The sequence below is a fragment of the Cottoperca gobio genome, chromosome 3, assembly GCF_900634415.1.
Source record: "Cottoperca gobio chromosome 3, fCotGob3.1, whole genome shotgun sequence".
Classification (NCBI taxonomy): domain Eukaryota; kingdom Metazoa; phylum Chordata; class Actinopteri; order Perciformes; family Bovichtidae; genus Cottoperca; species Cottoperca gobio.
In genome coordinates, this window is record NC_041357.1 from 20,659,562 (window position 1) to 20,687,544 (window position 27,983).

The 27,983-nt window shown below is 41.0% G+C and overlaps 1 protein-coding gene across 5 annotated transcripts; it reads right to left on the reverse strand.

Annotated features, from left to right (window-relative positions):
- Window positions 1-648: 648 nt before the first annotated feature.
- Window positions 649-27,829, reverse strand: rnf111 (ring finger protein 111). 5 transcript variants are annotated; one of them, XM_029459824.1, is made up of 16 exons: window positions 27,732-27,828; window positions 27,330-27,393; window positions 23,499-24,458; window positions 20,079-20,211; window positions 13,072-13,226; window positions 11,985-12,179; window positions 10,424-10,794; window positions 9,186-9,300; window positions 7,235-7,598; window positions 7,005-7,130; window positions 6,432-6,549; window positions 5,132-5,212; window positions 4,305-4,400; window positions 3,946-4,032; window positions 3,406-3,509; window positions 649-2,150 (listed from the first exon to the last, which is right to left on the reverse strand). In XM_029459824.1, exons 3-16 carry the CDS (start codon window positions 24,373-24,375, stop codon window positions 2,033-2,035), a joined length of 2,940 nt encoding a protein of 979 aa, XP_029315684.1. In that variant the 5' UTR covers window positions 24,376-24,458; window positions 27,330-27,393; window positions 27,732-27,828; the 3' UTR covers window positions 649-2,032. The 5 variants fall into 5 exon arrangements, 4 of the variants coding, with proteins under 4 accessions (XP_029315684.1, XP_029315668.1, XP_029315660.1 ...); XM_029459808.1 differs by having other exon boundaries at window positions 3,946-4,029; window positions 9,186-9,438; XM_029459800.1 differs by having other exon boundaries at window positions 9,186-9,438.
- Window positions 27,830-27,983: the final 154 nt, after the last annotated feature.

Genomic DNA, 27,983 nt, shown 5'->3' on the forward strand with positions numbered 1-27,983 from the left:
AAGGAAAGCAAACTGAACGGTCGGATGCAGGCAACCTGTGCTGAAGGGTTGCATGTAGACATTGCTTCAGTTTTAGTGGTCACAAGCTAAGGAGGTTGGGAACCACTGATCTAAGGCATGGATGCTGATGATATTCCCTGAAATACATACCAATTTACATACAATATAATTTATACCAAATATTTACACTTTCTTTTTTGAATTAGCAAACTAATAACAAAAAAGGATCGACTGTGGTGATGCACTAAAAGAGGAATTTAACAAACAGTATATCTGGATTGTTTTTGTGCCAACTGCATTTACACGTGAAGTCTTGCTGCAAAATTAATAATTATTTAAAACCAAAGCAAAAAAATTGTGTAATCTAGAAAATACAAAAAGAAAATATATCTCACAAAATTATATTTTTCTATGTAAACAACCTTTTTCTACCCAGGGTAACTCATGAAACTGTTATTGCATTCGATATGCATCTGATCATTCACAGTAAGTATTTTTTGACTACCTTTAAACTGTTTTCTGTATTTGAATTATTTCGGATTTATTATCTTTTAGACATACAATGTTCATAAAATAGCCGTTTCATCAAGAAGCCAACATTCACTCAAACATCTGGTTTTCAAAGAGGACACCAAGGAAAAGACCCAATTAAGAGTTATCCAAGTTTATTAATATTATTTTTTAAAACTAATATAAATCCCACAGAATATGATCTGGTGCCTTTAAGTAGAATGCATGGATACCTGCTTTAAGTACTGCATTTCAACACTCCATTCAAAATATCTTTTTTTTTCTTCTTTTGCTTTTTTAATATTCATCAGAGTGGAAATACATGGCCTCAGTGCACTGTCATATTCACTACTATTCTCCTAGCTTTTTCTCTCTTGTGCAAGTCTATGCAAGTGAGTTAGTCAACAGTATTAGTGTTTTTCTGTCTGCAACAGCCAAAATGGGCGCCGCTGCTCAACTACAGAGAGACAAAAGGGAGGGTGGATAAAATGGTTTGAAGTGTGAGAACAAACAGTAAATATTTATCCCAAATTGAGCTGTGTATTTCCCTCTGAACAAAACACACACGGGAACTTAAATAGTCAACGCCACTGCCGGTATGAAATTGACAAAATGATCCCAGGTTGCAGGCTCATGTGAAACGTCTTACACACATGTAGACCTGAGATCATCTTACAGAAACCTAGTCAACCGTCACGGGCCCCATCCAACAAAAATGAAGAACAAATTCAAAGCCGGTCCCAACAATCGTTCAGTTTAGAAAGAACAGTCAAGAGAGGGATGTGACATTCTTTTTCTTGTTCTCTAAAATACATCAGATGACGGTGAGAACGGTGTTTTTAGTCAAATGAAGGTGCTGGAGGGAGGTGTCATCGTAGCAAAGCATGTGCATATTCTGGGAGGTGAGGTGAACATTGGAGTTTATTTCCACTCTAGAAATACTGGGTGTGCACTAATACAGCAGCTGATCTGTTAACATATTTCCCTAGTTAGGAATGTCTTGATTTACTTAAAAAACATCTTTCACTAACAATCCACATCTTCTAAACATAAACTAATCAATACAATGATTGGTAAAATGAATCCTGCAATGTTTTTTTAAACTGGATGGTGACATTCTATTCTAGTAAAGCAAGGCATTAGGTTTACAGAAATGCATCTTTACTAGAGCAGCTATCCTCACCTGCGAGTTGTTAGGCCGTGTTAAGCCCACGTTATATGTGCAAAGAAATGCATTGCAAGGAAACATGCAGAGAAACAAAACAAAAAAATGACACTTGAGGAAACAATCAAAAGCTACATAAAAGCTTTATAAATACAATAAAATCTTAAACCCTTAATGGAGAATTCTAGCTGTTGTAGTAATATGTGATAGCTGGCACTCTAGGCTCAATGCTTTTTTGTCAGGTGTTTTTTATTAGAGCTGCGCAGGTAATTCATGCCATCTTTGGTTGACTGCAGTACTGAAGAGAAAAATTAATATGATTTTCAACAAAAGGTGTTGTTAGAAAAAAAAACAGCATCAACTCTCAGCAGACAGCTGCGCCTCAATGTCCACTCTGCAGATGGGGCACTTCTTATTGGTGAGGAGCCACTGATCCACACACAGCTGATGGAAGAGGTGCATACATGGTAGGCGTCTGGAGGGGAAACAGAGGCAAACATTAAAACCAACAATCCTAATAACAAGTATTGTCTGAGCTTATTCCTCCGTAATAGTTTCTGGACAACAATGGAGCTCTACTGCACAAACGCATCAGTGAGCCCCCGCCATCACACAGGGCGACGTGTTCCTTATCATGATGATGGGCACTTTGATCAATATCACATACTCTGTGCTGCTGCTGCTGCAAATACACATTAGAGCACCAAATCCACGGCTGAAAGTAGGTCCCAATAAATACAAATGAGCAACATTTGTTACAAACTTATACCAAAAACTATATATTTGAGTCCCAATTTTTAAGATTTGTTCATCTTTTATTAGAACAAATGAGTTTGGGGCAGAGTGCAAGTGTGGGGTGAACCAAAAGTACTGACACATTTTGGATTCTGTCTTTTCGTGGAGTTTGTATAGTCTATCAAATCTAAAATATCTATCATGAAGCTATTATATATATATATATATATATATATATATATATATATATATATATATATATATATATATATATATAAAAATATATAAAAATATATATATATATATATATATTTATATATATTATGATTTCAAAATGTCTTGAAGAGCCTTCAAATATCTGAGATCTTCATATAAAACTTAAATATGTTTATTCTTCAGAGTCTGCTGCCCTCTATCATTTATACCTAATTAAAAGTGCAAAGACGGAATAAAGATCAAACAAGTGAAACCTTACTAGCTAGCAAAGTATAGCGATTAGGAAAACATCAATACTTCAAACAAGAGGTAAGAATTATATCAGAAATGTGTATTAAAAAAATTTTGGCATCAAATTAATGAATCAACCAACAAATCTAAAACCAAATTATATTTTTTTTTGTCTGCGTTTTACCCGAATGATGAAAAATCAAATGTTATTGTTTGGAAATGATGTTTGTTTAAAAAACATAAAACACAAACAAAAATTATAAAACAATGTGACACTCATCACTTCCTTTATTACCAACAGAGGGCAGACAATCCTCTTGAAAAAACCTGAGTAAGTGCCAAAAAGCCGTTCCATGAGGCCGTTAATTTTAAGGCACTCTAGGGTTTTCTGTTGATTACTATACCTTTGGGTTTAACAGAATACATATCTCGAGAGACGGTGGCAAAATGGAACAACTACACCTGCCTTCCCACATGTCACGCCCCTAAAGCGTAATTAAACACACTCAAAACTGTGAGCACAGAGACCCAGGAGGGGAGCTATTTACCTGACGTCCTCCCCCTCCTCCAGTATTGAGAGACAGATGGTGCATTTTTCTTCTGTGTCTTCATCTGCCCCTTCATCTTCGTCTTGCTTAATATGCAGCTTTCTCTGTTTGTGGAAAACATTTGGAAACATGACTTTTGGAGCCTCAGCAGGCTCATTACATGTAATAAAATAATAATGCTATTAATCCGTTCTCTGTTTAACACATTTAACTGCTCAACTTAAACACTGTGGTAGCATTACAAGTACATATTACGTTTGGATAAAAATATATATAAAAAAAAATTGTAAACTGTTTAGAATAAACATTTCAACGAACAAATAAATAAAATTTACTTTGGGGACAGAGACAATGGTCATTTTGTCCTGAAAACAGAAAAACCTTCTATCTGTTGTCGCCATGCTAAACAAATAACAATTATCCAAATCAAAGTTATTCTAGAGCCGAATTCCCTGGCCCCCAAGACTACAGTACAACTAACATCTACTGTACATGTGAGCAGAGACATGTTTCCAAATTGATTTGTTCATTATTTCTCACCGATTCTGGGGTTGCGAGCATATTTTTCCCAATAGATGCCCAAGCTTCAGGGGTTAACTCTTGGTCAATGTCTCTCTCCAACACCTTCTGTATTGGGTGGCAGGGTGTTAGATTGCTCGTTTAGATACATTTGGAAACCTCTAAGGAAACTTTTCCTCAACAATGTCTTCACAGCTGCAATCTAAAAAACACACTACAGTATTTTGTTCTAAAACATCAGACGTTGAAATGAGCACAAAAGACCACTGCGCACTCTGTCCCAGAATAAACTGTAACAGACATGCACAACGATATACAGTGTCTGCAGAAATCCAGTAAACGATATATACATAGCTACACACACTCTCGGAAGTCCTCACCTTTTTGTACTTGTGTGGGTAAGTGCACCTCTCTATGGTTCCCTGAGAGGCTCCTCGGTTCACAGTCCCCAATCTTTCCTCTAAATGCAGCAGGTCCTGAAAGGATGCATTATAAACAATCCGTTATGAGAATGATGAACCGATGCATTTTTTGGCGCCGTAACGGATAAAATGTCTCTTACTGTGCACAAAGCGGCCGTACACCTGGCCATATTGGTTTCTGCATTTGTGCTTTTTTTTCCCCCTCTGGCTAAAGCTTGGCTTTTCATTCACTAATCCCTTCACTGAGTGGTCGAACCCTTTGACTCTGAGTTAGACTTTGTTTGGAGTTCAGTGTCCTGCTCAGGGAGACATTCAACGCGGGGATCGCACCACTAACGTTATGATCAATGGCCGATCTGCTCCGCCGACTGCGAGTTGCACCTGCCTCGCGGTAAACGACATTAAACTGAGTAAACTTCAGCAAATGATGAAGACTGGAAATGTAAACTAGTAAGTGAACCTTGAGATTTTTCTTTTTTCTCAAGACATTAAAAGGTTTTCTTCGTATGCCCTTCCACGACAGCATTACATCCTGCGTTCCCTTTTACAGCTTTGAATTGTGTATTTTTAATACGAATAAACTCTTACGTGTAAACTGTTATTACGGTTATAATGTGTCTTCATTAAAACAGTATGAAAATATTAGTGTTGCGGCGATGAGCCAGTTAATATTGATGATGACTGAAACGGAGAATTTACTCTTAATTGTTTTTGTTGTCGTTTTGTTGGGACTGATAAAAGAAAGAAAAGAACAAGAGCAACTGTGAATTAAAAACAGTCCTCACCTCATAGGTTCTTCCAAAGCCAGTCATTCTAGATGAGATGTACCGAATGTGCGGGTAGGTCACTTCAGATATGCCAGTGTGCTGCCAGGGACAAAAGAAAAACATGCACAGCTCATTTTGTTTGTTTAAATTCTCTCAGAATAATCTTAGCACGTTTCTTTTGTAAATTAATGCACTTAATCTTCCTGTACATGTTTCCATTCATAATTTCACAGAAGTTATTTTTATTTGAAGGAGTCTTAAGCTTCTCGTGAGTGTTCAATAGAAAGCATGCCATTGTATGGATTTGGGAAACTGGCATTTTCTCAGAGAAGATCATTAAACCTGTAATAAAAACAAAACAACATCGATATAGGATCGATTTCAGGTTGGTATGGCGTTAGTGTTAGCGAGCAACATTAGCGTTCATTCATACTCTCCTTTTAACTCTTCTGAGTGGAAATATCTGGGTCTTTCGCTGCTGAATGCTCCACTATGTTCACCAGCTGGTCGCTCTCTGTGTCCGTCGGCCTTTTGGTTCTGAGCAGGTCGTGTACAGTGAAACTATGAGAGCGGTTAAAGTGAAGTTGTGGTCCGAATATGAGCGCTGCAGACATGAATGCTAACTCTTTGTAGGTTCATCATAATGAACGACCCCTCTCGCATTGCAATTAGACACATTGTTATTATAAATATAGATCAAAACCGCTTTAACTTTAACTATACCCTTCCTGTCTAAGCTGTAAGTGGTAATAGCAGTTCTAAAATGTAAGTAGAGTTTTAACAAGATCTGTTCACATTGGCAAATATGTAATGATGAAGGTTATAGATGTATACAAATTAAAACTAATGAACTCTGCAGAAACTGTTCACTTGCATATCCTTTGGTTCTACTTCTCCACCCCCTGATTCTGAGCGTGCATGCTGTGGTTACTGTAGATATGCTCAAAGCTGTTGGAAAACCGCAACCTCACTTTATGTGCACTTGCGTCGATGCTGCAGAGGAGAACTGATTGCGGAAGACATCTAATGTTCGGATGTTTGACGATGACCAAGTGAAAAAAGAAACAGGAAACTGTCGACTACATTTGCGCAGGATCCGTCTCAAGGCTTGTGGATTTGTTGAGTGTGCACTTGAAATGCCTGATGAGCTACTATTAATTGCTAATGCATTATTCATGTGGTTCACCAAACCATCCTTGAAATAACTGATGTTATAAATAAGGGGCCAACACCATTAATCTAAGCCAGACTTCATATAAAAGTGATTCTTTCTCATTTATGCTAATGTATGCATGTGTGCTGAGGGTGTCTCTCTCACCATGAAGGGGATGGGGAAGTGGTGCAGTCTGGGGGGAGGGTGATAGTGGGGCAGGTGGGAGTGCAGGTGCCCTGAAGGGTACGGTGCCACAGTCACTCCAGCCTCGATGCCAAGCTCCCTGTCGACAAACGCATAACAAGCCATCAGTCATCGTTACATCGAAAAGACAAATCTGAATAAGTATGACAAAGTAAAAAATAATAGTTCATCTTGCGAGTATGGAAAGAGGACTCTGTAAATGGCACCTCTGGAGAGACTGACATTTTATAATGAAGATAGAGGAGGTGTGTTCGATAAGCCCTCTGAAATGTTTTCGGGGTAAAGACTAATGACTTCCGTTTATTCCTTTAAAATCTGAATACTATGTATATACACGTGTAATATAGAACATATCGTTATTACCCAGGTCCATTTATGTTTCCTTATTTGTTTGTTCGTATTCCAGCTATGCTCTCGAAAATAAGAAACTCATTTTCATTCAAAAAGAAAAGAAAAAAAGAAACCATGAAACCAAAGAGTGGCGTTAAATATGCGTCATATTTGATTAGCTGACATTAACCTAAAACCACTGACCATGCTGTTCTCTGCTCAGGCTGGCGAGGGTGGGAAGACATAGTTTGTGGTACATGGATGTGGTGTCCATGGCCGTAGTTGGGGTGCATCCTGTGAGGGTGTGGAGGGGGCCGCTCGTGTGCTCGTCTGCAGGGAAAGAAAAATACAGGTTTACGCCTCGAGTTTTGTCTTTTACACTAATATGAATAATCAGGATGAAGAAATACCAGCTGAATAATGGCAGTACTCACGTGGGGTGCTGCATCATCCTGCGCCTCTGGACCTCCATCCTCTGCAGCATCTCGTGTTGATGGAGCCTCTGCACCGAGGCCCCCAGCGCCGGCATATGGTGCGGCAGGGTCTGGTGGTCCGTAGGCAGATGCTGGGCCAGTGGGGCACTTGAACTAGAGAGGTGGTGGGTAGACAGAGGAGGGGGAGGGGCCGGGGGCACGGCGTGGCCTGAAGGGTGGGATGGCAGCGGCGGATGAAAGGTGACAGTGTGGGGAATGACATATTCGCCTTGTGGAGACGGCTGAGGTGCGAGTTGGGGGTTCCCATGGGAATGAGGACAGGCGGAGGAGGGCTGATGATGCAGTGAGCGTGCGAGAGAGGCATCTGGGTTTGAGGAAAGAGAAAAAGGAAAAACTGACGTAAAACACCGTGAATAATAAAAATATATAATATTAAATATTAATTATTTAATAACCAAATCAAACAATGCGCTCGTTTTCCATCCAAATGCATCACAAACTTTAACCACATTTAAAATGCAAATGATTGCTTGTTTCCATCCACTACCATTATGAGATTTATAGGAGTTGGTTCATCAAGATAAGCAGTAGGCTGTGCCAATCCTCCAGTCGGAACAACATTACACCATTGCAGAAAAAGAGGGCACAAGAAGATGATGTAATTAAATGAGCGCCAGTCAAACCTCAAATGTAGAATAACTAAATAACAATCGTCTTTCGGTTCATTTCTTGGACAGCGATAGAGCGCTACAGTACAGAGGACTTAAGCTACGTCACTATTTGGCTACAAAAGGAAATATTTATAGGATCAATTAGTTTTTTGGTGTTGGTAATTTTGTGTGATTTGTCATCATTAATATAGAATGTCACCAGACTCATCATGTTGAAGATGATGCCTTTGTATCATTTTATGTTGTCGTTAAAACAAATCTCTGTTCTCTGGCAAAGACAAAATGATCCGAGTTCACCAGTGAATCATCCACTTAATAAATATTCATTTATTCTTTTGTGTTTAGTTCTTCTTGGTGTGGACTTCCTTCACTACTTGTTTGAGCAGCAGTACGATGAGGGAGAAAGGGAAGGCATGAGAGAGGTGAGCGTGGGCAGCAGCAGCAGCAGCAGCAACTAACTCTCTTACTACATCCCCACCAGAGAGCCTTTTCACACTGCTTCACTTCCCATATTGAGCTATTCTGAGTAGAATGAGCAATTAACTACTTCTGCCTGGTACAGTTCCCACAGCACTTGGCACATTAACCACCAGGCTCAGTTAATTACTATTAGAATTAGGCTTTAGAAGTGCAGCTGTCTGCCAATTTCCACAAGTACTATGACACTACAAATGAGTTAATTTTCCAAATGCAGTAGCTGACACTTAAAAGTCTAACTGAAATCAAATTGCATTTTGTCTATCTGCTACATCACACACACATCGGCCCTGTAAATCCCTGGTTCTGCGTTCTCCTTTGAAGGAAAGGAAATCAGAAACCAAAAAGGGAGAAATTTATATTTATATATTTTTATTCCATGATGGCGCATCCTGGTTTTGCATTAATTCGACACAGAGAGAGATCTAGGCTGCGGTCGAATAGTCTTTTTTTGCTTGGGAAGGTTCCTGACTGAGTGTAAAGCCCCAGAAGTATCTAAGTGGAGACAATTCTCTGTCAATTCTAAGGAAAGGTGCTTCCTTTCTTATCTCCTTTAGCATAGTGTACACTGGACCATCTTTAACCAAAGGAGAGGAGATAATGCCGTCGCACAGTTTCTTGCGGCAGGAACATTTAAAGCGAAGCACCAATCGGCCCTTAATAACATCCGCCGTTGCTGTTTAATTGTATGGATAAACTGGAAACATCCTGAGGTGTGATCCTAAGGGATGACTAAATGAGATTTCAGTTTAACCCGTGGTGAATGTCTGGTTTCCTGTACTGCATGAAGGTGGTATACTCACAGGAGGGGTGCATGTAATGTCTGCAGGGCTGGGGTTGCGTCTGTGGCTGGGGCTGAGCCACCATGGAGGAGCTGAACGAGTCCACCACAGCTGGCTGGCTGGGCCCAGGGGTGGCCTGAGAAACGAAAGCAGGAGGCCGTGAGGTGGAGCCTGGGCAGCACGGGTCAAAGGCAGAGGTGCTGCCATGGAAACTAGCACCGTTGTTTCCACCGCTCCGAACACTGCTGTTGCTCAGGTCCACTGGCAGAGTTTGCTGTGTGGAAGAAGGGCGCAGATGTAGTACGAAGATGTGGGACAAACTTCACCTCTGGAATGCTAAATGAGTCGCACGCATTTCAAGTCGTATAACATGTACAATGAAATCGTCTTTTCACAAAATAAATGATATATTGGAGGAACCTATAAACGCATATTTCGTTTAGTGTCGGGAACGGAAACTCAGTTCCAAGTAAGAACCGAATCCAGAATGCCAGGTACGGAGATTGGCGCAGGTTTGTGCGGCGGCTTAAATAATGGCCCATTTTTGCGAAGCGTGATTGGCCACCGCAGCGTGACGTCGGGCTGCATTTATCCAACGTTAACTCGGTTTCAACATTTTGTGTTTTGTGCTGTGGCGGTCAGTGCCAAAATATAAAAGAGCCTGCGTGTGCCCGTTTGTTTGTTTCCTCATGTCCGTCCCGCTTCTCTGCGAATCATTCGCTTAAACTGAACAGCCAATCGAGAGCGATTTCTTTTGCCGACATGCTCCACCGTCGATTCAACGAGTCTAATCGGCGGTGGTCACTGACCGCAGGGCCGAAGGCTTCACCGAGAGGAATATCTTTTTCTCAGGAATGCCCTGATCATACTCACAGTAACACACATTTACATCTGGAAGCTGCCCAGTACTACACAGCCTGAGCTGAGCCGCTCCGCTGGAGCAGTTGGGGGGTTAAGGTCATGATTTCCCCAGCAACATTTGTCCCTACAGTCTTTAGTTAAAGAGATAGTTCAGATATAAAGTAGTTTTGGGGAATTTATTAGTTTCTTAAGAGTCAGAAACTAATAAATGCCTTAGGTCAGACTTTTTATGTAGTCCTGATGTATGTGGTCTGAAGTTAAGTTAAACAGCAATATAAGGCTATTTGCTCAATTGTGGAGTGTCTACAGGATCAAATGACATCACGATCCTAACAGCAATAATTCAAATACTATGAAACAACTACAGTATTTTGTTACTGAATGCAGCACGAGCCTACCTGGTCATGGTAGTGGGCTGGGTTGCTGCTACTACTACTGTTGCTGCTGCTGCTGACTCCAGCACAGGAAGCGGGCAGAGCACTGGGTCGCTCCACGGGGCAGCTCGGCTCTTGAAAGGGCAGGGTGCCCGGGGGCTGTGGAGCTGGGTGATGCACATGGTGGATGAAGTGGTGAGCGTTGCTGTGGTTGTGAACGTGGCCGTGCTGAGAGCCACCGGTCTGCTGAGAGGACGACGCCTGCAATGAGCTTGAATTGGAGTGGCTCAAGGACAAGTGAATGGGGGAGGGCCCTCCGCACGGGGAGTGCTGCTGACAGCAGGATGGGAGCCTGGGCATGGCTGTGCCTGCGTTTTCTCCTGCTCTGCTGTCATCTGATGAGCGTAAGATATACAGTATGATTAGGAAAAATATAGGATGAGACAGCAGGTTAGCATTTTAAAAAGGGGCCAAAAATAAGAAAAATAAAAGGTGACCTATGGCGACATGTGACTACACAATACTGTTTAATTATAAAGCAGGTCTAACTGTATAAATAGTGCGAAAGGAATCGGAAAGCTCAATCCATGGACACATGCACACAGATCGTATTCAGAAAATGTGCATTAAAAAGAGCCGCCAAGACACAGATATACAAACATACGTCTCCTTTAATGTATAAACAGTTTACAAAAGGACAGTTCCCCCCCCCCCCCCAAAAAATTAAAATTCATATTTTTCCTCTCGCACTACTACTTGCCTGTAGTGCCTGTATCGATCTAGAATGTTTTTGGAGTGAGTTGCAGAGTGTTAGAGGTATCCGCCATAGAGATGTCGGCCTTCTCTGGAATATAATGGAACGAGATGACACTCGGCTTGAAAGCAGAGCAGAGAGGGGATGACACGCAGCTAAGGGGTCTAATTTGAACCCGGGCTGCTACGTTAAGGACTCTTGTTGCACGAGTATGAGCAGTTTATTGTAGGAACTATTTTCTTTCTACCAAACTAAACCCGGCAACAGTATCAAGGTGCAGAATGAAGCGTGCATGTTCTCACGGACGAGAGGCTCGTGCTCGTGACGGCGCAAGATAAAAACATTAATGCCGTCCTCCTCGGCTGAGCTGTAACGTTAGCTAGCTCGGGTGAGCTCATGTAGTCCTCTTGTCCGTGAGAAGAAGCACACTTCCTTCTGCACAATGATAAAGGTAGAAAGAAAGTAGTTCCTACGTGAAACTGTTCACAACAAGGTCTGTGGATTATCTCGAGTAATCGGGTGATAATTTCTGGAAAGACACATTGCTGTCGAGTTTCTTAAATTATTTCTTTGTGCCATCTAGTTCCATTAAATTGGAGAGAAGGCCGACATCTCTACACCCGATATCTCCAACACTTGACAACTCACACCAAAACAAAGTAGATTGATAAATAGCACTGCAGGTAAGAGGAAAGATATGCAAGTATGTGTATTTAAGTATTACGAGCAGCTGAAAGGAAGTTATTTTGGACCTAAACTGCCGCAGAGCAAAAGAGTCAAAACTAAAATGGTCTACAGCAACGGGTGTCAACATGCCATGTCCCGTCTTACCCTCTGTGGCTGTGCGAGTGGAGCCACTTGGCCTCTGTGTGTGCATACTTTCAGGTATTGAGCCTGGGCAGCTAGTGGAAGGGCCTGGGGCATCATTGAGCTCTGAGGTAGAGGCATGATGGGAAGATGATGAAGAGGACGACCTGACTGTTTGAGGGTGAATGCTGCCAGAGGTTGTTGGCACAACGGAGAGATCTGTGGAGAGACCATTGAGAAAATTACTATTGATTACAATTGTTAGTAAAGGTCACTTTACCAGAGTCGATGCATTTATATAAATAAAGAAGAGGAATAAAAGAGCACACAACTCCTCTCTGGAGTCACTAACAATAATGAGAGTTACTGTATCGTCCTATTTGGGAAATTAATTTTATGCTACGTTAGTTTTCAAATAAATATACAATAATAGTTCAAGCCTTCTGAATTTAATGACAACATGTAGATGTAACTTGACCCTTGTACTCGTCTGCAGAGGCTTCGCAGTCGAGGAGAAGAGCCGACCCTTTTAGCATCCCAGTGTGCGCACTACATCTGCTTTTCATATTCACATATTAAGTTCCCTTCTTTCTCATAAGAAATGCAAATGCTCCAATACTCAAGAGCTCATTTTACTCTCCATCATGGGCGTGGGCTAATAAAGAGGCGCAAATGTTTGAGGTTATGAAGCAGCCCCCTTTTTACAGTAAGTAAAAGTGACACACTGTGTGTTTGTCAGTGAGTGATTATTCATGCACATTTGAGTTGAGCACAATAACAACTAGTAATTGAATACATGTTATTCTTGTAGTAAACAGTTGGGGTCATTTTAAATTCAGACGTAAAGCACCTATCTCATGTCTAAATTAGGATTTATTTTTACAATATGAATCCAAAATCAATTTATGGAAAATCTCTCAACTAAATATCCAAAAAGATAGCTCCATCTCAACCTTTGTGACATTAAGGTTGTTAAGATGCATTTCTACACCTCGTCACTAATGATTTAACTTAAGAAGTTACGAAAGAATGGCGTCCATGACCTTCACGTATATGCAGCAGAAGACATGGCAGAAAAAGGAAAAAGACTTTTCACTCCGTGTATTCTTACCATCTTCATCGACAGTGAGGTCCACCACCTCCCCGGCATTCTGACGCAGTGGTTGGATGACGGTGGAGAGTCTGTGACGTCCTCGTGGCTCCTGGAGACGATTCTGGGAGCAACTATTAGACCAAATCCTGCTAAGACCTCCCACTGAGCGTGACCTGTAGACATACAGACATACAAAACCTATTACAGCCAACCCGTAGTACAGGAACCAGGAAAAGTTAAGTCCGATTAAGACATGTGGGATCTGCCGAATTCATTGGTGTTTCAGGAGCATTCTTTCGACATGTATACAGCGCATTTGGAATATGGATCTCAAATGGGGTTTTTAACCGCAGTTGGCGACACGCGGCCTTTTGCCTGTTTACGTCCAGCTCTTTGTGTCGTACACAAACCGAATACCCAACAGTTTGCAAGGCTTGAGTAGAGACGCATGCCCAAAAGAAAAGCCCACATTTCTGGTCAGAAGAAGAAACACACCTACTTTTAAACATTATAAAGACTAGGATATAAACAGGTTGTTGGATATGAGCAAATATCACAGCGCCAACCTTTTCAAGAAGATGGTTGAAGTTGAATAATCCAGTTTTTATGGCTGTATATAAACAGGAATATACATTTTCATGAGTCATGTAAACAGCTTAGTGTGAATATTGTCTAGTATAATTCCAGGGTCCTGGCTCTGGCCAACATATCCGGAATGCAGCCTTTAGTAATGTTGTTATGTGTGTTTGATGGGTCTAAACGTTTGTGTGCAACAGAGCTGGCACTTTCAGTGTAACGCTTACGTCTTACTTCCTTAATAAGGTATGTACATGTGTAACAGTGTTTGTGGTCCCAACGGATTATTCAGAAGTGAGAATAAGAATCAGTCTGGCTGGTAGGACTCTGTGGACCTAGTACACAAGTTGACTCAAAAGCATTAGCACATAAGCACACATACACTATAAATGTTTAGATGCAAGGTAACTACAGATAGCTTGTTCTCTCTGGACCGCCATCTTGGAGCTCGGCATCAACAACCACCCCACCACCACCACTTCCATATAAATCTCACCATTCTTTCCACCCACCTTGCTTTTTCCTATATCTCGCTTGAATGCTCTCTCTCTCTCTCTCTCTCTCTCTCTCTCTCTCTACCCCTTGCTCTCTGAGACTGGAGGAAAAGGCCAGGGAATAGCCGCATTTCCCCCCACAGTGCCGTAAAGCCCGGGTAAGCAGAGGGAGGAGGGATGAGCCCGAGGGACTAGAGGCTATATGGGAGTGCCGTAAAGCCTGATACCATGGAGCTTTGTGGCTAGGGGATTTCACTACTGTTCCCTGAGAATGCTTTAAAAGAAATGCACAGGAGCAGGGGGTAAAGGATGTGTATTGAGGGCCAGAAGCATTGCCCCGTTAACCTCAACGTCATCGCAGCGACGGAGGTTTAGGTGTGTTAAAACTCAACCATAGACTAGCTTGATGATACTCATTGATTAAATCAGAGACGCATAAGAAATGATCAATCGATTAAATAAATCGTTATTGCCTGTGTTTCAATGGGTTTTTCCACAAACCAAATGCAGACAGGTCCGGTGGATTGGAAGCTTTAAACTGGCCCTTGGTGTCAATGTATATGTAATGACCCCCCCCCCCCTCAATATATACAAGCTACATATCAATGTAAACAGGACAAAGACTAGATGCACTTGATAAAAATGTGCAATTAAAGAAAACAATTGAAAACATGAATTGTCTCAATACAACAATGTTTTGTCCTGCCCTCATGAAGATAAGTTATTAGCAAAACTTTGTGTTTTTATGATTTTGCATTTCAATAACTGGAATTACGGAACAACAAGTCTTAGTTGTTTATAATCAAATGTCAAAGATTGTATTTATTATTTATGCATTTACACAATTTTTTTTTAGTGTGCCGTATTATGGACTGGTTAAATTATTGATCTATTCCTCTATATGCTGAAAGAGTTTGGCTTTGATCACATTCCTCAGATGTGTTTTAACGCAGGAAATGCCTTCCTCACTGCGGTTTGTGATAAGGGGGATTCCCATCAGCTCATACGGTCTGCTTCCAATTCAATTTCCTGTGAGACATGGAGCACAATGCGAGTGGAATAGACGAAAAAAAGCTTATTAACTTTCATATCTCACAAATCGCTAAAGCAAACTTGTGCCCGTACGTACGCACGCATACACACACACACACACACACACACACACACACACACACACACACACACACACACACAGCGTCAGGGAGTACCAACAAAACACACAGTAAAGAGGGTGGTATGCAGAGAGGGGCACATGGTGGTTGTGTTGGTGTATAATTGGCCAGGCTCCTGAGCTCTGGGTTGATCCAAGGGAGCAGGACTTTCACTAGGGAGATGTTCCTAATTAAGTAGACCTGGGATTATTTTGTAAATATCTGTTTACCACTATGATCTCCTGGGGGTAGGGAGGGGAGGGGGTTGCGGGTGTGAGAGGAAAACAGTTCATTGTAAACATGAACACTATGGGAATGGGTGTGTTGGCAAAGCTGAGGTTGAGCCAAGCCAAGGTGATGTGAGCACATGCCCCAGGGATCAGAGGAGGGCTGGGGACTGAGCGCTGCAGTAATATAGAGTAAACTACTGCTTTGGGAGTAAAAAGGAATGAGATCATACAAGGCATGATTCAACATTGTAAAAGAGTGGTAAACTATTTGAGGAATCATGCTTTGCAATAATGAAAGTATAAGTATAGTTCGTCTTCACATTTAAGGATACAATGACGTCACGTTCTAACTCTCGGCAAGTGAGAACTGGTGGATATAATGAGTACTAACAGATGCTTATCTAAAATAAAGAAAATATATCATAATTACAGAGCAGCATTGCAAACCGTTTAGATTTAGCTTAAGCCCATCCTTATCAATGTACAAACACGAGAAGAAATATACTTACAAAATAACTCGATCATACAAACCATTTCTTTCATCAACAATTTTAAAACGGTCTCACAAATTAAATGTGAGAGTATTCTAGTACAACGTTTTCTTTACAGTTAAGACCGCTGTCATACGTTTTAAGTTAAAAAAAAAAACTTGGGCAAGTAGACTTTAAGCTTCAAATTGATCGTCGGTTTAATCTTCAGTTTGAGAGGGATTGGTTAGTATTGTAGGTTATCCAATATCAGCTACATAATCCTTGTTTATTGTAACTCGCTTTGCTCTGGGTAAAACTGCTGCCAAACAAGCCCCCACAGTGCACTGTTACAAAAAAACTGGAATGTTCCCCTAATGCACTGCTTCCCAAATGAGCAAACTGTGGAGCGACACAAACAAATAGAGTAACAGCCAGCAGTTCAAACTGAACACATCGATACTGACAGCATGTCACTGAGTAATGTGAGGAGAGCAGGTTTGGATATAAAGAAAAGTGTTGCTTTTCCCCCCCCCAACTTCAGGAACGTCTTGCACCGTGTACCCAACGTGCTGCTGCTGGTTGAAAACTCTATTTGAACTTCCACATTTTGTACGAGCCGGGGATGAAGAGAGGAGACTGTCCAAATCCCATCAACAACACATTAGAGACAGACTCTTCTCTGTCCACTGACATGACAGACAACACTACTAGACTCTATACAAAACTCCAAAGGAAAGAAGAGAATGTTCTAGATCAATGTAGGCCTACTTGCGGCTATGTGTGCATCGTGCAGTTACATTATATAATGTACTCACAGTTTATGACGTGCTCCTAACTAATAAATCCATGAAGTGTATAATGTTCAGTTTTTGTTGAAACTGTGTTGATTCAACTATGATAATGTAGTTTGAGGTAGTCGACCTGTATTGTATGACCATTAAGTTGAACCTCTCTCAACATTACGACCCTCATGAAGGTCAGTAAATATCATATTAGACTCCACATAGACAATCAGAGGAAATCAACCAACCAAACATAAAAAAAATAAAATCATTGAGTTAATCTCAACACAGTATTAAACTACAAACAAAGCAACGGCCATGAAACATTATGTGTGCTGGGCTTATATTGAACTGAACTGCACACAAACACGTTCACAAACGGGACCACTGGCGGTGTCAACAAAGCTTTCATTGCTCATTCTGTTGGCCTTTGGTTCCCCGCCCTCCTGCTCCCCTGCTGCCCATCCCCCCCCTTCAGGGAAGCTCATCCCAGCATTCTCTAGCGAGCCAGGACATCTTTAACAGTCGGAAAACAGGAAGATTAGACAAGCCATAGCATTCCAAGCTTGTTGAAATCACTTCTGGGAACTATTTTCAGTTATTATTGACGCAATAACAAGAGAGTAAGGAAGAAGGAACGATACCGTGTTGGGAACACGGATAGAGGGTAACACAGAGGCAGAGGTTTGCAAATTGAGCTGCATGAATGCCTACATGAGGAATCAGAGGAGTATTATTAGGGAGTATTGAGACAGGAAGTTATATTATAAAAATGTGGAAATAAGATTCTCAATGGGGTGAGGAAAATGGAGTGGGCTGCAGCGAATGACACCGGGAGCTATCCATCTAATGCATTGCTCTCACACTGTAAATAATAAGCAGTTCTCTCAGAAACAAACCGCCACGTTCCAATTCCACTTATTAATACTTTGAATATTTCCTAAATCAACTACCCTATCTAACCAAGTCCTTTGAAAAGGACCAGAGTAGTTAGGGCGCCACAATATGGATGTATAGGTTTTACAGTTTGCTCTGGTGTAGAATGTATTTTAAGTTACTCACTGGTAGTGATTGATTGACATTGGCTCTGTACTAATCGTGTGCCAGAGATATCACAGAGAGCAAGTAGCTTGTCAGACATTTTCCTCTTCAACCTCTCGTCATCATGGAATTATCTGTGCATACATCACGGTCATCACCGGTTAGAAAACTCACTCCACTGTGTGTGTCTATTTAAGATCGTAGTTGAGATTTTTTGACAACGTTTACTGAAGAGGATTATCTACTTCACGCTAGTTTCAAGTCTCTACCAACACATTTCCACACATTATAGAAATGAATTAAAAACCATTCAAGTATATCGTTCAAGTGGCAAATAAACTAAATGATACTTCAGTCTGCTCAAAGTGACATTTCTTTTCCTTTACCTCTCGAGCTGTCCACCCATTACACCGGGTTATTACCAACCTTTACCCACAGAAGCAGTTCGCTTTATATGTGCCGTTTCTACATGGAGTTAAATAACATGGGCACTGAGCAGGGCCCTTTAGCGTGATGTGGTTTTGTTGCTATAAACAACAAGGCATGCCGCCTACTTTGTCAGGGCAATGCAAGCTATGGAATCTATGCACAAAGCACTGGAGTGCATTGCACCCACCCTCTGCTCTTTCATCCTAAGAACCATACAGATCTTTAAAACATTAGCAATAAGAGAACTGCATTTACTCCTTCTGCTATACATGCAAAAACTAACACATACTGTTGGCTTAATCAAGTTAAAAAGGTATGTACGCGAGCATTTAACTTACAATCGAGCGTCCATGAGGCTATAAATAAACACGAATCACAAAGAACCTGCAATCCTCCATTAGTGTCTCAACGTCAACACACAACGCTCACTTCAATATTGCAATAAACTGGTGCCTCAGATGATTTTCTTATAATCTTGGAATAAAACGTAGTTATTATTTAAGTAATTAAAGTTATGTGTTTATAAAGTTATACTACACTGTAGCACTATATTTTTGGTATGAAAGATCTACACAATATAGGCTTCAAAGGCCGTTTTTTATGGTCGTCTTGAATTAATAATTAATACAATATATTCAAATCAAGAGAGGTTACATAGTGAAAACATAAATCGAAAGCAGCACGTCCACTTCTCCACTGTCCATCCGACTGCACCGTTTCTTCCAAACTCATTGGTTTGCCAGATTATTGCTACTTTAACTACTTCTGTTTGTTGCTTCATAAGCACAATCACAAGTGTGACACACGCTCATAAACACGCTAATCCCAAACACCGGTGCTCCGTTATAGGATGATACTATTGACTAACATCCAAGTTCACATACAGAAGCCCACCACAGCAGACATTAGTAATAAAGCATTACATCTTATTGTTATTAAAAAAGCAACGACTATCATAGTAAACAACACATAAATAGCATAACTAGAACAGCTTAGCAGCACTGGGAAATGGGGCCCTCATGCTCTAAGAAAGGGGAACACCACCACATGACCAGTCATGCAAAAGATACTGAGAAGCCTGTCCTCAGCCCCAGGCTCCAACAGACCTGATTACGAGAGAAAAATGCTCAATAACAATAACAATAACATTTCAGAAACTACTTCCTCATTTGGCAAGAATAATTGTAGTGAACCTCAGGGTTCAATATTACGTTCTAAACCTTTTTGTCTGTAAAACGTTTTTAAGTCACAAATCTGACATTACAGCCTAGTGGTTTTATATTTTTTATTTTTTTAATCTGACTTTACGATTCTGGCCGATTGTGATTTTCTTTGCACAAACTATAATTGTCAGCATAAACAAACATTTTGTTATTCAATTTCCATTAAAAGAGAAAACATTATTCTATACTGTGTATGATGGTCTATTATATAGAGTCTACTATGTATTATTCATCTACAAACTATGTATTTATACAAAACTATTTATGAATCAGTATCTTTTTACAAGAGCGTAAAAGGTGCGTGTATTATTTTATATTAACTCACACACCTGCCGTGAGTGGTGTCCTCCTGCCTGCCTCACACCTACTAACAAAAGGGAGGGACCCCACGCTGGCAGAAGAGGCATTCTTGGAAATGAATTACAATATTACCACTTACTTTGGACTTGCAAGTGTTACAAATTGTGAGCTTTAGGTCTCCTCTCACGCTGAAGACGCTTTTACAGAGACGATATGATGTGTGTGTGTATTTGGCTTTACTGTCTGCACCGCTGGGGCAGTCGAGCTAATATAAAAAAACTATATAAACACATTATTTCAATGGCTGCTGGAATAGCTGAGGTGCCTACCTGAAACCTTCTCCGACAGTGACAATCTCCACCTCACTGTCTGTTGAGGTGACGTTGATCTCCTCGCTTGCAGGGACAGCTGGAGCTGGAGCTGGAGTTGCCTCAATCACAACCACATCCTCATCCAGGGCACCTGAGCACACCAGTTGAATTAAGTACAGCACAGACATACATCATACAATCTGACAAGAACATTGACAGAAAATACATACTTGAAATGATCATTTGTATCCGGAGTACTTTACATCTATTAAATCAGGAATTGTTCACATTAAAGTCGGGTACAACCAAACAGTTAGGTTTTTGCTTGCTGTTATATGCATCTCCTCTTGCATCTCCTCTCGCAGATGTGTAAACGGCTTCACTTTTCCAGCTTTCATTTTTCGAAAAGCCGGTTCTCCCATTCTTTTTTTAATGGCTTCATCTAAAACCAAGCAAGTTGTGTAAGTGGCCATATAGTATTTCTCCTGTTTCATCATGCTAACAGCAGTATCATCAGGCTTAACAGTTTAACGGCAGAAATGTAGGTCATCAGTGCTCAACTGTTTGCATTGGTATTGGCTTTTTTCCCCCATCACCGTTCCCAAATCTGCCCTATGATTAGTTCCCTGTTCACTAGATCTCACTTTTCATCTCTGCCTGAACTAAATATCATGAGAGCCCCCTCAGGTGTGTTCACTCACAGCAGATGGTTGAGTTCAGAAAGAAGAGAGTTGAGGGTAGGTAGTTGTCTCAATGACAAAAGTTAAAGACTACTTTAGTTTGACATTATTACAATTTTCATAAAATGAGCACAGAAGGAGGCTCTGCTCAAACAAGTTAAAGTCACGGCAAACTAATATGAGACAAATGCATCATTCTCTTCAGCCTTCTTGATGGAGCCACTGCCAAGACCATGTGAGGGCAGTAGGGGCATTGCTTTCGCAAATAGATTCTGTGTTTTGTTTTTTATAGCTGAATACACAGCTTAATCTACAGGCTCGTATTTAGCGTTTAAGCCCAGGCATAAATCTATTATTTTAGTCCCCACCAGTGATGAAGATCATATACAATATATAGTAGCAGACATTACAGGTTTATTCGAGCGTACATTTCCATTTTCTCAGTGTAAGTGAGAGATACTGACTCATGCATCTGGTGGTGTATGAGTCAAAATTACAAATTCACTCCCACTTTCAATGTAAATCTTCAGCCAACCTTTTATGGCAGATAGTAGATGTCATCTATATTGTTTAATATTAATATATTCATTTATTTTGTCCAACCAATATAAGGACAGAACATTAAAATGTGTCTGTTCAGATTAACTATTAAATGCACCGAAGCCTTTTTTTAAAAAGGTAATTGCTACATTACTCGTGTGAGTGATCAACAAAGTAACACAATTCTATGCTGCAGAAATGTATACTGTGCTTTCATGCACAACACTAAGTGCCTTGCCATAATTCTCCAGTGTGATTTCTATTCAAACCGTCTCCAGAGAACGGCTGCTTAGCACCCTCTGCAAGGCTAGCTGCCTGGCACTCTGGTGAAGCCTTCACATGGTTACACAAACAACACCACCTTACTTTACTTACAACTTGTAGAGAAGTGCAATGTGTGAAGGGTTTGGTTAGGGGAAAAACACCTACTACTACTAAAAGACCCAACATGACTATATAACAAACTGTTTGTAGTAACAGGACATGCAGTGTGCTTGAGACTACAATCATCCTTTGTAAACTGCTATTGATGATGCAAAATATTTAGTCTGACAAATCATAAGATGTATGCATAAGGGGATTTGCAGGCTTTTATTTGATCTAAAAAAACAACAATCCAGATGCGACAAAGATATTGTTTATTCACATTTAATATCTTCTGATGACCTCGGGTTAGAGTCCGCATTAAACTGTTTCCTGGCTACGTCACACACCCGCTCCAACTGTGGACATTTATCACTTGCCTCCACTTTCCACTGCTGTAAACAAATACCTGGTTTTCCCTGCGAGACCTGCTGTTTCTATGCAAAGGCTGTCACTAAACAGTGCCCGAGTTTCCTCCCACTTGCCTTCCACCATAGAGGCACAACAACTACCTTTCCATTCTCCCCTAGGGTCGCAGCAGCAGAAATATTGCTGAGGCTAAATCGGCTGCATGAGGAAAATGAACCAACATAAAAAAGGTGGGGATTTTTAAAAAGGATACTGACTTCTGTTGTAAATGCTGGAACATTTAGGATCAGAAAATACAACGTGCCTTTCATATGCACACTGGGCTTTGCCATTTTGCTGAGAATGAGATCAGAAAGCTATAGAGAGAGATTGAGGAGCCGTATAAACCATACCATATAACCAGGTGCAGAGGGCTGCAGTTTCCATTACAGCCTGCCAGGTGTGGGGCCATGCAAAGCAGATGGGGTGGGCTATTCATTCATCAGCTGTGCCCAAGCCATACAGACAATATTATTATATATGTTGCAACATGTATCATGTTTATGGGAAACTAAAGTCAACGTAGACTTGGGACACACTAGAGCAGCAATAGGCTGCCATGTGAAGAGCCATGTGTGCCTATGTTTTCACTACAGTCAAACACTATGCAAGGTGTTTGACTGTTTAATTCCCCTTCTCGGATTGAAAGCCAGGATGACATCACCTGGTGCAGACCCTTGATCCTGCTTCAGCGAACAGACATCAGAGATCACTCACTATCATCACACTTCTGCTATAAACAATTCTTTTCCGATTGCACAGTGAAGGGAACTGGAAGTCTATGGTGTAAAAGTTCAATATGTTCTGACAATGTACTAACAAGCTTTTTTTGTGAGGCCAGCTGTTGGATAACACATGTTGACCTCTTCTGCAGCAACAGCCATTTCTGTTTTTCTGTTCTGCTTTTCAGTGCATAATGTTAATGCACAATGCATAAATGTACTTTAATTATAATGTTAATTCATGCTGGATTGTGGGGGGTTTTCTGCAACGTTAGAGATCCCGGTGCCTGAGAGCTTTAGGAGACATCATTTCCATTATACTGTTACAACTCTTGGTATTTATTCAACCTATGTTGTCTAATAACAGATATTAAAGGTTCCCTGATATACTGTCTAAGCCATCTAAACCTTATTTTATTGACTTTATTAATAGAAAAAAAGATAAATAAATACATTTAACTACTCCAACACAAACTTTGATCGCCTTAAAAATACAAAACGTATAAATACTGATCCAGATTGCATAGTCACTCTGTAGTCCTCAGTGTTATAGAGATCACCCTGCGCTCACACAGTATTATGCTACGTAAGCCTTCCCTGTTGGTTTGATGATACAGCCTACGTAAACATACCTCATGCTGGAAAACAAGATGCGTTAGATACAATATAGAGATTAAAATGCAACACAAAGACACAACTGTGATAGAGTTGTGGTTTGTAATTACCTGTGGCTACAGTAGCACTGTTGGGCTGGCTGCTGGTGCTGCTCACATCCACATAGAGCTCATCTTCTGCTTCGGTAGACGAGGGGGAGGAAGAGTTACTACTCAGCTCCTCGCTGGAACTACTGGTGCTATGGAGTAAAGCATACTTCCTACGTGCAATAACTTCGCGTTTCTTTCTCTGCAGTAGTAGTCGTTCCTTTTGCTTCTGAGTCCGCTGACCCCCTCCAGGAGCTGTTTTCAAAAAGCGCTTCCTATGTAGAGGCCGCCGGCTGCTCAGACACGGCCGCTTCAGAAGCACTGGCTCAGCTTCAGACCGCAACCACTTATGAGAGCGATTCCCCCGAGTTCGACCCAGAACAGGGCGCAGGCCAACTCCAGCAGCTCCTCCTGTTGTCAGGGCAGTAGCCTTGTGTTGCCCCCCTGTTGCTCCAGCTTCCCCCTCCTCCTCTGAACTGAGAGTGTCCGAGTCCCCGAATCGCAGACTAGAGGAAGGGGAGGAAGCACAGTCACTAAAAGAGGACTCGTGATTATGTTCATCCTCACTGGGGTGCTGTAAAAGTTCTACCCTGGGACGCTGAGGGGCCAGTGAACTCTCACTGATGTGGCCCTCCTTAAGCGAGCAGTCTGATGGCCCTGCCTGTTGGCCTTTTCTTTTTCTGCGCCCAGGGAGGGTCCTTTCTGAGTCTCTGTGTGTCCCTGTGTCCCTCAGGGGCCGATGCCTGGACTCACACAGGGTTTCAAATTCACTGCCTGCCTTTCCAATCACCTCCATGTTGTTAGGAAAGCTCTTGGCTGCCTCCATGGGCTCTGGGTTCACCAGTGGCTCCTTCAGATGCTCCTGTCTGCTGGGGGCCTCAGATGGCACCTCACTCTTCATGGTGGCGGATATGTCCTCAAAGGGCAAACTGCAAGGGCACTCTCATCAGTTCCTAGGCATCTATCCGCTGCATCTCACGAAACCTGAAGAAAAGGAAAGGAAATTAAAAGAGTTACAGGTGCACAAGCCGCTGTGGTCAGGTCATTATGTCAGTGACTAAGACCTTTCAAGGATTCTGGAAAATTAAGACTTAAGTTGCAACAATTGTTGCTGCTTCAATATGTTATAAAAGATATAACTAAATGTTATGTTCTCCATCCATCAGATCGTTATAAACAACGTTTAAATGACCTTTATTAAATGTAACTGACAAGCATTTTTTAACAAAAGCCTGTCCAAGGCAATAACTTGCGATTGATAACAAAAAGGACAAAATATTTAAAGGATTATAAATAATAACACCTGTCCATACGTGTACCAATTACAAGAAACACTTAAAAGGTTGCAAGGGAATTGAAATAGAAAAGCAACCTCGAACGTTAGGTAATAAATAAGACAAAAATCAGTTTGGCTAATAGATGATAAACAGAAAGATTAATGTGTCAACCATCTTTAAATGTTTGTCCAGATCCATATATCTGAATATACACGGAACATCAGCCCTTTAAAAAAAACAAAAGCAGAGCCCATCAGACTTGCTTTTAACTCAAATGTCATTCAGATTGTTTTCTAGCATTTCACTGATCAATCAACAGCACACAGATTTAACAACTATACAATAATAATAATACTTCATGGTGTCCAATGTAATACTTTCACTAACAATCATTCCGTTTGTTAGTGCAAATTAAGGGAACGTGCCCCAACGCTGCCGATTAAAGATAGAAAATAAATACCCACAGGCCGAGGCCAATGTAATGGCGGAGTCGTTTGATGCGTTTGCTTTATTGTTAGTTCACACATTAAATCAGACTAAATGTAAATGTGATCTTAAAGGGGATATCCACCATGAAATTGATTCTTGGGTTTATTTCATGACTTTGGGCAAGGTTTGGTCTAAATTTCTGTACACCAAAAAAAAATAACTCCCAAGAGAAAGGGACTCTTTAGGCATGTTGCACTGGAAGAATCGTCACAGCGGTGTAAGGTCTCCCAGATCAACGTCAAATTCCAGTATTGCTGAAATGTAGGCTACATCGTAAATACAACAAAACGTTTGTGTCTCTGTCAAAACGCCATGTGTTTTCAGATGGTACATGGCTTACTACACCCTCTGCCAGCCAACAGTGGTGTTAGCATTGACAAGGATTACAATACTGAGGAACGGGCATTTCCAAATTGGCAAGAAAGAAAAGAGTCTCTGTGTCCTCAGCTGGCAAGAAACCTGAAGGCTCATTTTAATGTTTAATGTTTAATTTAATACATTTTGTATATTCCTGATTGATGCTTTTAAGAAAGCTGTTAAATTTTAGGGGCAAATCCTCATCCGTTACACAGATATTTGGATGTAAAGTAGAAGACTTGTGACGAAAATTGCAGGCTTAACGTGCACTATACGCACATGGTGTTATCGCCCACAGTAACAAGCCAACCACACTTCTTGATATGATGTAATCAGAAACAAAATCATGAAGCTACTATTGTTTTTAGCAAGGTATTTAGGAACATATTGTACTGACCCTGTCTATTTGGCCATCTGGAGGAACAACTGATGTAACAAAACTCAAGAAAATAAAACCAATGCTTTGCTAGTCTCTTCCACAGAGTTTGCTGAGACTACACTATTCACAACATTTGGAAATGTGGATGTCTTGCATCTGTCAACATCCTTACATAATCAATCATCAAAATCAAACTTCTTACAAACAAAGCTGGACAAACCTGGTAGAAATGTAGCCGAAAAGCAACCAACTACTGCATTAAAGACATTGTAAGACAGTGTAATCCATTGTGGAGCAGTTGTGAGCAAAGTCAAGACTCATATAGACTTTTTAAGAGGACACAGCTACAAAAACGTCTGTAGAGTTCACTTTCAATCTCTCTGGCACAGTAAAACAAGTAACACAACAACATTCCTGATAGTGTTTGCTGCAGGGTATTTGTATAGTACTGCATTAGATTGAAGAGGTGTTCCTGTGTGTTGCACTGCATTAGATATTCTGGTATAGACTGAAAAAGTACGAAGCAATGTAATTTCATTATTCATTCACAACTCATTTCTTAATAACATGCTGGCTGTCACTTGACCTGAAGCTGCAACTTTTGTGGAATAGGGCTGATGAGATTGATGATGCTTAACATAAGCTACAACGCTTGCAGCTTTAATATACAACTCACTTTATAAGTGAGAGTCCTTCAGATGCCACAGAGAAAGCTGCGCAATGACATGCATGAATTCAGGGGCCTCAGAGGACAGCCCTGAAGGGAAAAAATCCCCCTGCACCAAGGCTGAATAATGCACATTTCTCATAAAGAGGCCCAAATAACGATAAGTACCAGATACTGCAGACACTATCAAGTGAATCAGACGCAGCTACTTATAGCATAAAACATAGGGTGTAACAGAAATGGCAACAGTAAACCAATTCAAGATGTACGACTGAGACAGGACTGCTGAGCTGCTGCTAACGATATTCACTGTGCTTTCTGTCTGTGAAACGACTACCAACAACCACAGCAAGCAAAAAAACAGAGCTATATATATATATATATATATTTATTTAGCTTGACAGTTTTGAAGCTGAAACTGAGGCTAAGCATAGTTTCTACAACGCTTAACAATTACAATAAGCTCGGCTGCTGTCTGTCTGTATCCTACAAACGCTGCTGGGGTGCCTATAGGGCCAGATAAACTCGTGTTAATGGAGAAGCATTTAAATATGAATATCCAGTGTTAATAACTTATGTTGAGATTATTACGCTAAAGAATCGAGAGAAACCAAAGAGGACAGCTAGCCACCTAGCCTGACACATATTAGTTACTCCAGACAGAAGACAACAAAGACAGCACGTACCTGGGTCTAAGTCCTTTTTTTCAAAATGTGTCACCGTCCTTTTTGTAACATGTAAGGTGAAATCCTGTGGGAAATAATGACAAGCGTTGAAAATGAGCATTTATCTCAATGTTAACCCTAACTGCAACTAGGCAGGCCTACATAGAAATGGCGATCCGAGGAGGTTAGTGGCTGGGATTGTGAAACTGACAACACAGTCCCGAGCTGAGCCGAGAAGCAACATCGAAGGCAATGGGCCCTGGATGGCTACGAGCTAAGCTAACGTAAAGGCTAGTTCCACTTCACTCAGCAAATACCCGATTATACTCAGCCATTTTGACTCGCAAAGGAATCCTATCGATTCTTAAAAGATAGTACGACCTCCCTATTGTGTTTCTATTTGACAAGATAGAAAAGTCTCACTATTAGCCCTCGACGAAGTTGCCATTCCTGCCTTTCGATGCATCCACTCTTGTTTACCCAGCAGGTCGTCTGTTCGCTGGCTAAATACAACACAGTCGATGCGCGCGCTGCCGCACGAGGGCGCCAGATCGCGACCAGCCGTCAGCTACTTTACGACACTTTGCAACAGCTTGACTAAATCCCTTTTACTTTTCAAAGCTGAACGTGTAGATAAAAATACACTCTCTCCTCGTCCCGTTTCGTGTAAGACAC

Excerpts from the sequence above, each read along its gene's own strand:
- rnf111 (XM_029459800.1), bottom strand. The coding sequence starts at position 24,375 with ATGAAGAGTGAGGTGCCATCTGAGGCCCCCAGCAGACAGGAGCATCTG. Across the intron at positions 7,131-7,234 it reads AGGATGATGCAGCACCCCAC|ACGAGCACACGAGCGGCCCC; the intron begins GTGAGTACTGCC and ends CTTTCCCTGCAG. Across the intron at positions 3,510-3,945 it reads TGCTCGCAACCCCAGAATCG|AGAAAGCTGCATATTAAGCA; the intron begins GTGAGAAATAAT and ends TTCCACAAACAG.